Source organism: Pelobates fuscus, chromosome 5 (genome assembly GCF_036172605.1).
Source record: "Pelobates fuscus isolate aPelFus1 chromosome 5, aPelFus1.pri, whole genome shotgun sequence".
Taxonomy (NCBI): Eukaryota; Metazoa; Chordata; class Amphibia; order Anura; family Pelobatidae; genus Pelobates; species Pelobates fuscus.
The window spans coordinates 225,033,291-225,047,124 of NC_086321.1; the positions used below are offsets into that span (position 1 = coordinate 225,033,291).

Sequence of the window (13,834 nt, forward strand, 5' to 3'; positions counted from 1 at the left end):
ACATTTGGAATGTTTTGTGTTTTCCAGTTCACACTTACACCCATTGAAGTTGCCATAGAAGACATGCAGAAGAAGACCCAGGAATTAGCCCTTGCCACCAATCAGGATCCACCAGATGCTAAGATGCTTCAGATGGTTCTCCAAGGATCAGTAGGAGCAACAGTAAATCAGGTACTGGTAACAACACTCTACAACTTAAATATTGTTAGTTCTGCTTACTCTGATTCATTTATATTATTTTAACTAGCATAATAAATGGCATGAGTCTACATTGAAGGGACACTGTAGGCAATGTCTTTACTTTATCTGTGGTTATAGTCTCTGGAGGCCCCCCTGGTGCCATAATTTTATTACAGTAAACAAACTTTAATGTTGTAATGTTTTAATGATAAATAAGAGTCAACAGCAGCCCATTCACGCTGTGCTGCTTGGGCTTATGAAAAAGTATTGCCTGAACAGCTATTGGCAGCTGTGATGGGCTGGGATTGTCAGCTAAATTAATTTAGCCTATCAGGGCAACATTGCCAGTGTGAACGGGTATGACTACAAGGAAGTGTATAATCTATGCCTTAGCACACCTCCAGGAGGGGCCGGACTGTGAGTGGCCAGCAATTCTGATTAAGTAAAATGTTTTAACACTGACTGGAGGGACAGGGCCTTGACACTTCAGGCACTGTGCAATACAGTGACTGAATACATGAGTGACTGAAACTTCCCATTAAAAAGTTCCACGTGTTCATGGAACCATTTTATAAATGTAAAATTAATAATAATCTGACTGAATTTCGGAGTTTTACATGCAAGCATTATTGTCAGAGTATATCTCTATACATATATATTTATATGAGTAACATGTCCTCTATGTTTCTATTTAACCCAACTGACCAGTTGTTACTCACAGTGTTGATATGTTCATGTGCATTTTATTTTTATATATGTATTCAATATACAGTATGTTTGCTGTTTACAACAGGGACCACTAGAGGTAGCCCAAGTGTTTCTAGCTGAAATTCCGGCTGATCCAAAGCTGTATCGACATCACAACAAGTTGAGACTGTGCTTCAAAGAGTTTATAATGAGGTAGGTGTTGAGAAACATGTGTAAGTAAATGTTTTTGTTTCTTTAATAGGATGACAAATTTCACCAAACCCAACTTACAATGACTGCATTATGGATTATAAAATACCTCCCATCTCATTCCTTCCATTTCGATAACAACCTTAATCTGTTTTCTGTTTGCATCTTCATCACCAAGGCTCACCTTCAGGATTACTCTACGGCTGGCTCAGTAGACTTTCCTCTAGTCTCCAATATTTTAGATTTTAAACAGGAAAACCTCAAACTTTGTTTATTTATTATTACTATGTCTGACTTATTTCTAAATAATACTTCTACTCATTATCTATACAACAATTAATCAATATATCAGCAAAAAAAACAAGGCACAAGAGTGTACTGAGAATGGACAGCATCTAAAATAGCCTGCCCTTCACACTCTTGCGCCTTGTTTTTTGCTCTCCATAAGTTTAGAAGGTAATCCAGACATGGACCCCTTGCTCACGGTGCCTAGAGAGATATCAGCTATACCTCACTGATGAGGCCTAACAAGGCTGAAATGATCGTATGGGGTTTCTGTGTCTCTCGTGCAGAGGGAACTTGCTGGCATTTTGGATCTGGACTGCCCGTATGTGTGGGACCAGTCTGATATGATATACACTCTTGTGACTTGTTTTTTGCTCTCCATAATCAATATATCATCCTTACATTTTGCATGTCATCCACTCTATTTCCTATAGTTCCTTATTTAGCAAGATCTCATAAACTGTGATGTATCCCTTACTGTATCCCTCTCTTTATTCTCACTAATGAGTGTCCCCATTTCTGCCGTGCTGTGTTCTTCACTCTTATCACTTTCACCACTGCATCCTCCCTGTCTATATTCTACAAAGTTGTTGTCCTCATTTCCTATCTTCGAAATATAATATTCTCCACGGGAACTACTTTACTTTCATCGGTATAGATGTTTCCACTTTTGCTGCTGATTCCTTTAATTTTGCACCGCACAAAGCTGTTCTCACTGTTGGAGGCAATCTTTGGGGTTAAACCATTCTAGAACGATTTAACTCGTTAAAGTAAGAGGGCGCAGGAGGGCCTCCTGGCCCCATCACAACTTAATTTAGATGAAGTTGTTATGGTGCCTAAACTGTTCCTTTAATATTGTATTGTCTAAATTTGATTACAGTGAAATAATCTCACCGGCAAACAAATATATGGTAACTTCCGACCATTGATCAGATATTCCATCTGTAGGTGATGCACCAATCTTTGACACATCTCTCATGAATAAGTGCCCTTTAAATTATCATTAAAATTAATAATACATTTTTTAATTTTTTTTTTTTTTTCATTATTGCACTTGAACAGGTGTCTTAAGGATGCAATGCCTATTCTAAGAACAATACTCTTTAGTCTTTAGCCATTTTGCATGCATAGAAAACAAAATCTATCTCTCTCTCTCTCTCTCTCTCTCTCTCTCTCTATAAATATATATATATATATAAAGATATATGTATCTATACCTTTCTTTTAACAGGTGTGGTGAGGCAGTAGAGAGAAACAAGACACTTATTACATCTGATCAGAGAGAATATCATCAAGAGCTGAAGAAGAATTATAACAAGCTGAAAGAGAATCTGCGGCCAATGATTGAACGCAAAATCCCTGAGCTGTACAAGACTGTTATTAAGACCCGCAATGAAGCAAGGTATATGACATATGCATACAAAGGTCACATGTATCAAATTGTGTACTTTTTATTTAGTAACTATAACTATGGCCTTATTTACAGCTTTCCAAATTATTTATCTACAGAAATCACCATTAAAGACAATTTTTTCTAAAAGTATTATTATATCAAGTCCTATGACAGCCTTTTAGTTTGCGAAGGCTCCAATGATACTTGAAAAACGGGATGCATTTGAAAACTTGCCAATGGGTATCCAGATTGGATTTTCAGTGTGAAAATGTTAAGTAGAACAGACAGATGTGACCCCGCTTCATATGACCACTGTAATCCGATTATGCTGGAAATGTACATATAGAAAAAAAAACAAAAAGTTGTTCAGACAAGTTGGGATTCAGGAGGGGCAGAGTAAATTAATGGATTATGGCCAGACAGTCAGTTTAAACGTATGTTCTGGGGCAAGTCATCACTAATCTAGTCTAATAATAATTCAGCAACAGAGCAGTCAAGAGAGCCAAGCACTTTATGTGGATGTAGCCTGGAGGGTACTGAAATTATTAAGTCTCAGGGTTCCGTGCAAAGATCCATTTAATACATAATGCAGGTTGCATGTGCATCAATGGCGAGACTCTGAATTACATGCAGAATCTTGGACATACACAATCCATCAGTGTCTGTTGGAATTAACCTATTCAGTTATATGTTGACAGTATCAGTTGCTGGACAAAACCATTATGCCATAAAACCTACAAATAGAATTAGTGTGAAAAAGGACTCACACTGAATGAAATAAGGAATTTCAACAAAAAAGTGTGGCGATAACTAGTGTTGGTGCCTAGGTAAAGGCGGACACTCAAAAGGCCCACTTCCAAAAAAAACACATACAAATAAAACAAGAAGAGTGTGCACAATTGGGTGAAACCCAGTATAATCCAGAGGGTGCTGAAATAAGGAATTGACAGAGAGGTGGGTTAGAATGAAAAGTGCAATGGAATGGGTGCAACAAAATGCATAGAATTATATGTTGCTAAGTCCTCCAATATAATGCTAAGTTTACCCATTCCTTATTAGTATAACTAACTCACAAATAGTGATGTACACACTTTTAGATAATTTGAGACTTACGTCAACCATTTGTGTGGTTCTCCTTCTCTACAATGATGCGCAGAGAGCTCTATAATGTATTCAGATATTTTTCTATTTGCAAATTTGGTAGTGAAATGTGTGGCATAATAACGCTGGAAGAATTATATATACAGCACATACATGTTCTACAGTGTGTCTCTGTGGCTGACAATGTCTAGTTTGCCTTGTTTGTGTGTCATTGAACTGAATTGTAGAATATGTTAATGCACCAATGAAGTCAGCTTGCTCTGTCAAAAAGCTTATGGCATTCTATCTCATAATGCCATGCTTGGCACGGGGAATTGGAGACAGGCACAGGCACTAGCAAAGCCGTGTATAAAACATCACAAAGTGAGGCATTCCTTAAGCCTCTAACATTCCAACAGTCTTAAAGTGATCAGACATCTTTATCTTATAAAATGCTTGAAATTTTAACTGGTTGCAGTCTACCCTGACAGCCAAAGAATAAGGAAAGAAAGTAACTTCCTTACTTTTAAATTGAGCTAAATGTAAGCATACCTATTTAATTTAAACACAATCTGTTAGAACAACTTTCCAAATTAGTTATTTCCTAAATTTCCTACAGATTTTAATTGTCACTTCTGTAGATAAATAATTTGAAACGTTTTTTTAAATAGGACTTTATCTTATTTGTCAATGTTAGTGCAAGTGCACCAATAAGTGATGCCAAACTTCACTTTTTTTGTTTTCCTGGAAACTTTGTATGGCATTTATTAGCAACAAATAGCAGACTGACAATTGTGCTATTATCCTTGTGGGTTGTAAACCAAAGGGAGATCTCCAGGGATGTGGGATATGTCCGATCATTAATTTCACAGTTGACTAGAGATTGGTGAAGACATCCAAGTCTTGGAAGGAATTACAAACAGGTCCACTCTGTGTCTCATTCCTGTCTTGGGGAGGGAGATCTAATTGACAAAGAAGGCTTTTAAAGTCGTGGAAGTCAAAATGTCAAATTAATTGAGTTGAATACGTTACAATTCATTTCTTTAACTAGAGAATCTTGAGAATCCAGGATGTAAAAGTACAATTTTCCTAAATAGCAGATTATTTTAATTCTCATTTCTTGTTAATGTTGTTCATGTCATTTTATGATATATTTTGATAGTTTGTTCTTTGTTTTTTTTTGTACGTGCAATGATAAACATACAGAGATATAGTTACATAGTTACATAGTTACATAGCTGAAAAGAGACTTGCGTCCATCAAGTTCAGCCTTCCTCACATATGTTTTTTGCTGTTGATCCAAAAGAAGGCATAAAAAAAAAAAAAACAGTTTGAAGCACTTCCAATTTTGCAACAAGCTAGCAAAAATAGTGATATTTCCACAAGATCCTATAAGGCATGAGAGGTTGCAAGCATACAATATAAGTTGCACTTTTTTTGGGAAATAAAGTAAAACAATCCTGCAAATGTCAAATGATAAAACATTAATTCAGGAAAAACACAAAGTGCTCTGTGAATATATATGTGCTTAAATACAGTTATACAAATATGACTAGTTCACACCCTACTCAGGGCCAGATTAAGAGCCCAGTGGACCTGGTGCTGACAATTATGAGGGGCCTAAGTACAGAATCAAATCGACCAAAAACACTAAAACAGTCATACCTCTCAAGCGTTATGTACCTGGTGGAGATGTTGCCAGAGGGAAACTCATAGGATGCAACTATAAAAAAACTCAGATTCTCTAAAAATATGCTAATCTCTCTCGAATTCATGCTTTAATCTTTCAAGTAAATCCATACCCCCTAACAGCAGTGTCCAATGAAGCAGGAAGTCAATGGGCGGTGTATAAAGGTGGGCCACTGACGCGGATCATGTAACCAGAACTTACGAAAAGGACGAACATGCCCAAAAAGAAGGCGTGTCTGCCCAAAGAATTGGAAGGCTAGCCTGGCATGAATGCATGTCAGGCTGCCTGCCAATCATGCATGCTGGCCAACATGCTAGTTCCATGCTTTCTAAGGACTGTCCCCTACCTCTCACATGTCCACTTGCCTCCTTACCTTGTTACTAGCAGGCAGAAGCTCCTGGTATACAGTCTAAGAGAGAAAAGGTTGATGTAGTGAGTGTAGAAGAAAGGGAACATGCCACAGTGTTAGAGAGACCAAAGTCAGCATTACCTCAACTAATTTTATTTCAGCCAATCCACACAAGTTTTATTTCCATATATCCCTGTCTATGTATCTGAGTATATGAGTCTATGTATCACAGTATCCCTATGTATCACAGTGTCTCAGTGCCCCATGTTGCCCAGTGTCCCCATGTCACTAGGGGACACTGAGAGACATTGGGACACTGAGACACTTGGGGACACTGGGAGACATGGGCACACATTCACTAGGGACATTGGGAGACAGTGTGACACTAGGGAGACTGAGACACGGGGAAACTGAGGGACCAGGGACACTGGCTTGGAGACATGGGAACACTAAGACCTTAGTGTCTCAGTGTCCCCATGTCTCCCAGCATCCCCTAGTGTCTGTGTTCCCAGGTCTCAGTGTCTCCTAGTGTCTCGGCGTCCCCTGTGTCCCCATGTCTTACAGTGTCCCCTAATGTCTCCGTGCAGCCTTTATCCCATCCCTCACTACCCTAAGCTTTAGGCTGTCTCTGCAGGTTGGGAGCTGCTGTCTGCACTCTCTGTGCTGTGTAGCTGCTCCCCTGCGGATCAGTGAGTAGAGAGAGGCAGGTATATGCTGTAACTTCCTATCCCTGCCTCTCTGCACACACACAGCGACCCCTACTGGCTGATGGTGGTATTGCAGAGTAATCTCTGTTTATACTGAGAAAAATAAAGTTTCTGCAGTATCGGCACCGGCCAGGCAGCATCAAATGAATACCGACCACATGGCAACCCTAAGAGTAGTGTATAAAAAAAAGTAAAAAAATATTCAGCCATCAGCCCCTATGTTAATCCGGCCTAGACCCTACTACACTCAGGTGGATATCCCCCTATTCTACCCCAAATGTGAGAGCAAACAATCAAAATCAGGAAGGTGTACATTACACCAACCAGAGTAGTGGAGCGTGTAAGGTGTACTATGGAATACATCTACCCTTATGTTGGGTATAAACCGATTGAGAAAGCCCTAGGAGAGCGTGAAATGCATATCAGAGGAGGAACAAGGGCATTTTGTTTATATTCTTGGCAGCAAGCTTTTTAATTTATCACTTTGTTTTTAACTGCTATGTATGTTTAAGTAAAGAATATATAATCCTACAAGTCACTCCTGCATGCTTGCTTGGAAAAAAAGGGCTGTGGGGGCGTGGTTTGCAGCCGGAGCAAGATGGACGTCTCCAAGTGAAGCTCCGCTGGGACCACAGAGCCAATAGCTTATTTTAGCGCATAAACTCACAAAGAAATCTGGGGTGCTATCGGGGGAACAGTCATGGAGAAGCGGGCCCCGAAGAAACAACCCAAAAAGCCCACGGAACAGGGCACCACTGTCTCCGAGATGTTCGAGAGTCCGCGTGTGTCACACTCACCTTCCAGCCCTGGAGTGGCGGTGGCATCAGAGGTCTCAGACACAAGTGCTGCACAGATCTTGGCGAATTTGGCGGAGGTGCGTAGTTACTTAGCCACCGAGATCGCCAGGAACACGAAGGAAGTTAAGGCTGAAATACAGGCCCTTGGCGCGAGAACGGCCGAGCTGGAAACGCGGGTTGAGTCCACAGTGATGGCTCACAACACTGCTACAGCTCATATTAACACACTGACCTCGCGACTGAATATGGCGGATGCTGCCCTGGATGATATGGGGAATAGATCCCGCAGGAATAATATCCGTCTGCGGGGTCTGCCAGAGAGGGAAGGTGAAGGCCCCCTAATGGAGGTCGTAACTGCGATATTGAAGCCGCTTCTCCCTGGGGTCCCTGATTCCCACTGGCATATCGAGCGGGCACACAGAGCACTTCGGCAACAACGGGCTGACGATAAACGTCCCAGGGACATCATCATTAAGTTTATGTTCTTTCAAACGAAAGAAGCCCTTATGAAGCGCAGCCGTGAGGGCCCTATTAGATATGGCGACGTTGAACTCACCCTTTACCAGGATTTGACGCCGGAGACCCTGCAGAAACGGAGGCGGTGTCGGCCGGTGACAGAACTCCTCCAGAAACATAAAGTGCGGTACGCTTGGGGCTTCCCTTTTCGGCTGCTCGCGTTCCGGGACGGACGCACCAGAACCCGTTACGCGGAAGGAGATCCGATTACCTTCCTGCGGAGCTTGGGGATTCAGGATGATCTTGATGCAGCAGCGTTACCCCCGGCGGCAGAGGAGCTCCGACCCCTCCCGCGTGAATGGTACGCGGCGGGTGATTGAGGCCCAGATGGGTTAGCGGTTGGCGGAGCGATCCCGACTGCATCATTGGCTGGGTCGGGTAGGTGAATGTCCGTTGGGGGGGCTCATGCGGGTGACGGGCCTACCCTGGGGGGCCCCGACGGGAAGGGAGCCGATGTTTAATTAGGGGGGCGTTTGGGTGAGCCCCTGGGGCCGACGGGTGGGATGCACCAGGGTCGCCAGCTCCCGGTTTGGGTGGGCTAGGGTTGAAAGCTTATGCTACCTGTTGCCCGCTTGGAAGGGTGGGTGGCCCCCCATCGTTGAGGTCGGAGGGTTTTTGGCCGGAGCCGTGGCCTCTTTCTTTTTTTTTTTTTGGGAGGGGGTGGGGGGGCTCGACCTGCTGGTATCATTCCCGCCGGGCTGCCCACACATTTGGAGGCCCGAGGGGTTTTAGGCGGACTGAGACTTCAGTTTCCTTATTACCTTGCGATGTATTTACTATGCTTATGCTTGTACATTTATATATGTGGTTTTTCTTTTGTTTTTTTTCTCCCTCTCATCGAGGGGGTAGGGGCGGAGTAGCAACCGAGCGGGTGTTGGGGTTTTCACGCTCGGTAACCCGCAGATTTTGCTGCCACTTCGCAGACCCAACCTTCGTGAGATACCCTGGGGTTTTACCAACGCTGTTTTATTCCGGAGGTGGGGGCATGTAGGGTTACGGGTCGATGGGGGCACGGGCCGGGGGTGGGGGAGCGGGGCGGAGGTCTGACACCCCGGGCTCTATGTCTTAGCGTGTTTTTTTGTGATGTTTGGGATGTCTGTTTTGCTTGTCAGGGGGGTGGTCGAGTCTTTTTAGGCCCTGATTATAATTTTAGCACGGGAGCCCGCTAGGGGGCGACTGCTTAGTTCAGGCCACAAGGAAGGTCGGATAGCGGGCCAGTCCCATGGGGTCGCCGCGGACGGGGTTAGCATATATCCCCTCCATTAAGGATCGATACGTTGTCACCCGATTTTGCTGTATTCCCCTGTATCACCTAATAACACAGCAGTGTGAACTGCTGCCAATGCCGCGGCCAGAGGTCTGTCACCCCGATTCAGGACCTAAATATAGTTGTTTGTAGGAGTAAATACCATCGGGTGTGCTGCCGATAGTATCCAGACGTGCCTAACCATGGGCAGTTAAACCGACTGCATGCTTTTCGCATGCCAATTCAAATGGGAAGTGATAGTGGTCGGTCTGACTGCACCCCATGAGCTTGCACTCGTACGTGGCGGCTCCTCCTCCACGCTAGCGACCTACCGGCAGCACAACCGGAATAGAGTGTCTTCCCATCTGGTCCTTTCAGTCCCTTCAGGACTGGACATTGTGTGTTTGTTTTTTGTTTTTTTTTGTTTTTCCTATTTCGGCTATAGTTTCTGTTTGTTTTCTGCATTGTCAGTCTAGCTTGAGTATTAATGTTAAAACCAAAACTCTAAATGTGCAGCAGCCTTGGTGAACGCCATGCCGTTTCGTTGTTATGGGAATGTATACTGTTGGGGCGTTTTGTATGTATTTGGTGTAATAATGTAGACGACTGATGCTTAATGTAACCTCCCCTACATGCCCGAAAGTGTCGCACATGGTTGAAGGCCATTTACCTCTATCTTATATGTTTTTCTACTTTATGAATAGTTGCATTTGGTTCTGCTGCGGCTACCGCCTTGTGCATGGGCTCATGTTACCCAGGTTGTGGAGTTTATATCTTTAGTTTATAGCTGGCACTGGAAAGTGCCCGTATTGGCTGGTCCATGTCCCTTCTGCTCCAGGGCTTTCTCTTCAGGTGCTGGGGGCGATGGGACATTTACCCCAATATGGCCTGGCTGCAGGTAAGACCAGGCGATTTCTGTACAAAGTTCTAATTTCTCTTTCTCTAACCCTCTTCTATTTTTCCTTTGCCTTACTCTTTCTCCCCTTGGCCTTTCTCTCCCCCTTATCTACTGGGGGGAGGCGGGAGGAGGCGGTCCACCTTCATAAACGAGGAACGGGGACGAGGAATAGTCTATACATAGCGGCTCACCATAGACGGACACATGCCCATTAAACTGGTTTCACTCCATGTGAAGGGCCTGAACGCTCCCAAGAAAAGGCGGCTCTTGTTTAGGGAACTTAAACGCCTAGACCCGGATATAGCTTTTATACAGGAGACGCATCTCCCCAGATCGGCCAAATTTGCCCTTAAGGACCACACCTATAACACCACTTTTGAATCGAGAGCCCTCAACAAGAGGAATGGCGTGGCCATTCTGGTACATCGTAGATGCCCGATTAGCATTCATAGGGTGAGTACAGACTCAGCGGGGCGTAGCGTACACTTGACAGGCTCCCTGTTTTCCCACGCGATTCACGTCCTCAATGTTTACGCTCCCAACGATCCTTCTAAAGAATTTTGGGCAGACCTTGCCAACGCTGTTACTACACTCCCGAATGGTATGGTAATAGTGGGAGGCGATTTTAATGCAGCCCCTTCCCTGGCGGTAGACAGAGGGCTTTGCAGGGGACTTCCACGGTCCCATAGGAGAGGCGGACAGGACAAGCTGCTACATACGTTTATACAACAGTCGGGCCTTATCGACATCTGGGGAGCCCAACACCCGGACACAAACGACTACACGTTTTATTCGCAGCCCCATGATACGTATTCCAGGATCGACTTGTTTTTAGTTAACCCCCAGACTGTTTCTAGGATTTCGGACTCCACGGTGGGGTCCATAACCTGGTCGGACCATGCGGATGTCTCTATTACCTTGGATAAATTGAGCGTGGCGACGCCATGGACGTGGAGATTGAATGGTTCCCTGTTGCGGGACCCGTAGATAGTTGAAATTGTCCGCAGGGAATTAAACGACTACTTCCTTAGGGAAGCCGCATCGGGGGTCTCTAAAGCCGTAATTTGGGTGGCGCATAAGTCTGTCATTAGGGGTATACTCATCAGGGAAGTGACCTTAAAGAAACGCTGGAAAACTCAATTGCTGACATCGCAGTTGAGTGCTCTGAGACTGGCGGAACAGAGACACAAGTCAGACCCCTCGCGTGCCAACTTGGAAATAGTACAAGATTTGAGACATAGTATACGTGACATACTTTTGGATGACACCACGAGAGCTGTCTTGTGGTCTAGGCGGTCCTTTTATGAGAGCCAACAAAATGGACACCTTGTTGGCGAGATCCCTCAGGCCACGTCCGCGGAACACGCATATTACAAAGATTAAAGATGCTACGGGAGTATACCGGACGAATCCCGATGACATCGCCAAAATATTCTGAGTTTTACTCTGACCTATATAACCACTCGAGAGGCGAAGACGCAGAACCTCAAAGACAAATGGACGGGATACGGGGTTTCCTATCTGGGATCCATCTCCCGACACTGAGTGAAGCCGATGTAGTCACCCTTAGTAGCCGGATATCAGCGGAGGAAATAGATGCGGCAATATCGACTCTGAAGAGCAATAAGGCACCTGGCCCGGACGGCTTCGACGGAAGCTACTATAAGACGTTCCAGGAAGAACTGGTGCCCCACCTCGAATCATGGTTTAACGACCTCCAGGCCGGGGGGACCACGGATCGAGACATGTCCCTTGCGAATATAGTCTTACTGCCCAAACCTGGAAAAGATTACTCCCTCCCGGAGAATTTCCACCCGATATCATTAATTAATCATGACTCCAAGATCCTAGCGAAGGTGTTAGCGATCAGACTGAACCTGATCCTCACTAGCCTGGTCCATCCGGACCAGGTGGGTTTCGTACCGGGTCGGCAGTTGTTCGAGAATACGAGACGAAACATCGATCTTATAGAGAGACAATCTAGACTGCAAATCCCGACGTTTATGCTATCGCTAGATGCTGAAAAGGCGTTTGATAGAGTCAAATGGCCGTTTCTATTCGAAACACTGCGCCACTTCGGGATGCCGGATCGTTTTATTACGACGATCCAAGCCTTATACACTAACGTCAGGGCACAGGTTAGGATAACGGGAGCGAGGTCTATCCCATTCCCACTGAGCAATGGCACGAGGCAGGGCTGTCCCCTGTCGCCGTTGCTATTCGTTCTGTCATTGGAACCTCTCATGCAAAAGATACGCACCACCCCTGAGATCAAGGGCATCGCGATATGGGGACAGGAATACGTTATCTCGGGATTCGCCGATGATGTATTACTGTCGTTGACAGCTCCGCTGGAGTCAACGACGGCCCTGACGAGGATATTGGCAGAATATGGCATGGTGGCTGGTTACAAGGTTAACCGCCACAAGTCGTGCGCGCTCCCCATCGGGATGAGCGACGCAGAGACGATGCATATCAGGAGGACGTTTAATGTTCAAGTGGTGAAGGAGCATATTAAATACTTAGGCAAATGGCTAACAGCTGATCCTTCCCTGTTACACCAACAGAACTATGTGCCCCTAACTAGACAATTAATGCGTGACTTGGAGGAGTGGGTGGATAAACCGATTTCGTGGATCGGGAGGATTCATTCAGTATAAATGAATATTCTGCCTCGGATACTCTTCCTCTTTCAAGCCCTCCCGATCCACTTGACCAAATCCAGCTTGGGGTCGCTCCAACAGGCAATCGGTAGGTTTATCTGGCAAAACAGGAAACATAGGACATCACGGAATGTACTCTACAGGGCGAAGGAGAGGGGGGGTCTGGGGCTACCAAATCTTTATTATTACTACGTGGCGGCCCAATTAGCCCAGATAGCGTTGTGGCATACACCTCCTGACGAGAGGCGGTGGGTGGCTTAGAGTCCTCTTTGTTGGGCCCGGATCTCCCCCAATTCCTCATATGGACCCCCAAAGAATTTAGATCTCTAGACAGAGTCCCATGCCAAGCGGTTCAGACCTCTTTAAAGGTCTGGGACGCGGTTGCCCTTAAACATGATCTGACTTCCGCTTTATCCCCGATGACTCCGTATTTGAGAAATAGAGATTGTTACGGTTACCCTTAGGCTAGCTGAGAGCTGGACCGTTTAGTCGTCTGGACTCCTAGTTGCTGAAGAGGGGAGAGCCGATTTCCATAGTATTCCATACGAGTCCTGTAAGTGTAGAATCATCCCACTAGCTATAGCATAGCTAGGATACCTTTCTACCCACAAAACGAGTCAAAGCAGCGATTTGAGGGTCAAGTAAGAACTGAGGACTGGGCTGCCCAGCCTGCTTTTTATTGTGGTTACATGCAAACAGGACACTCCCAGGGGGAGGCATAAAATCACCAATCACATATTTGGTACCTCCCACACATCTCCTCCCCTCAGATAAACAGTTAAACCAATTATACAGTACATATTTTTAACCAAGTTCTGGATGTACCCCAAAACCAGGGGGTACCCCTTTAAATCCTACACCGCTGTACAGATCTTGTTCAGGGGAGCAACATATCCGAAAATCAACCCGTTCGGATGAACGGTTCGGGAGTTAGGGGTTTCCAAAGTTTTGACCGACCGCACAGACTTTCTGGCCGAAAATAGTTCCACACGTTTAGGCCTTGCGGTCGGTCTCCGTTCGTACGGTAAAACTCCACGAACCCATTGCCATCCATAGTTATCCTGGGGGTCGATGTACTCCCCATGCGAAGAGTAATCGTCCTACCGAACGGTGGGCCGTTCGGTAGGTCCAGC

General features: G+C 45.0%; 1 protein-coding gene across 5 annotated transcripts in view; it reads left to right on the plus strand.

The window, feature by feature from the left end:
• DOCK8 (dedicator of cytokinesis 8) overlaps positions 1 to 13,834 on the plus strand; it is a 172,753-nt gene that overhangs the window by 146,450 nt on the left and 12,469 nt on the right. For all 5 annotated transcript variants that reach the window (XM_063455068.1, XM_063455070.1, XM_063455069.1 and 2 more), the window contains 3 exons: positions 28 to 171; positions 974 to 1,080; positions 2,594 to 2,764. In XM_063455068.1, coding sequence (XP_063311138.1) covers positions 28 to 171; positions 974 to 1,080; positions 2,594 to 2,764 — 422 coding nt within the window. The remainder of the gene's footprint in view (positions 1 to 27; positions 172 to 973; positions 1,081 to 2,593; positions 2,765 to 13,834) is intronic.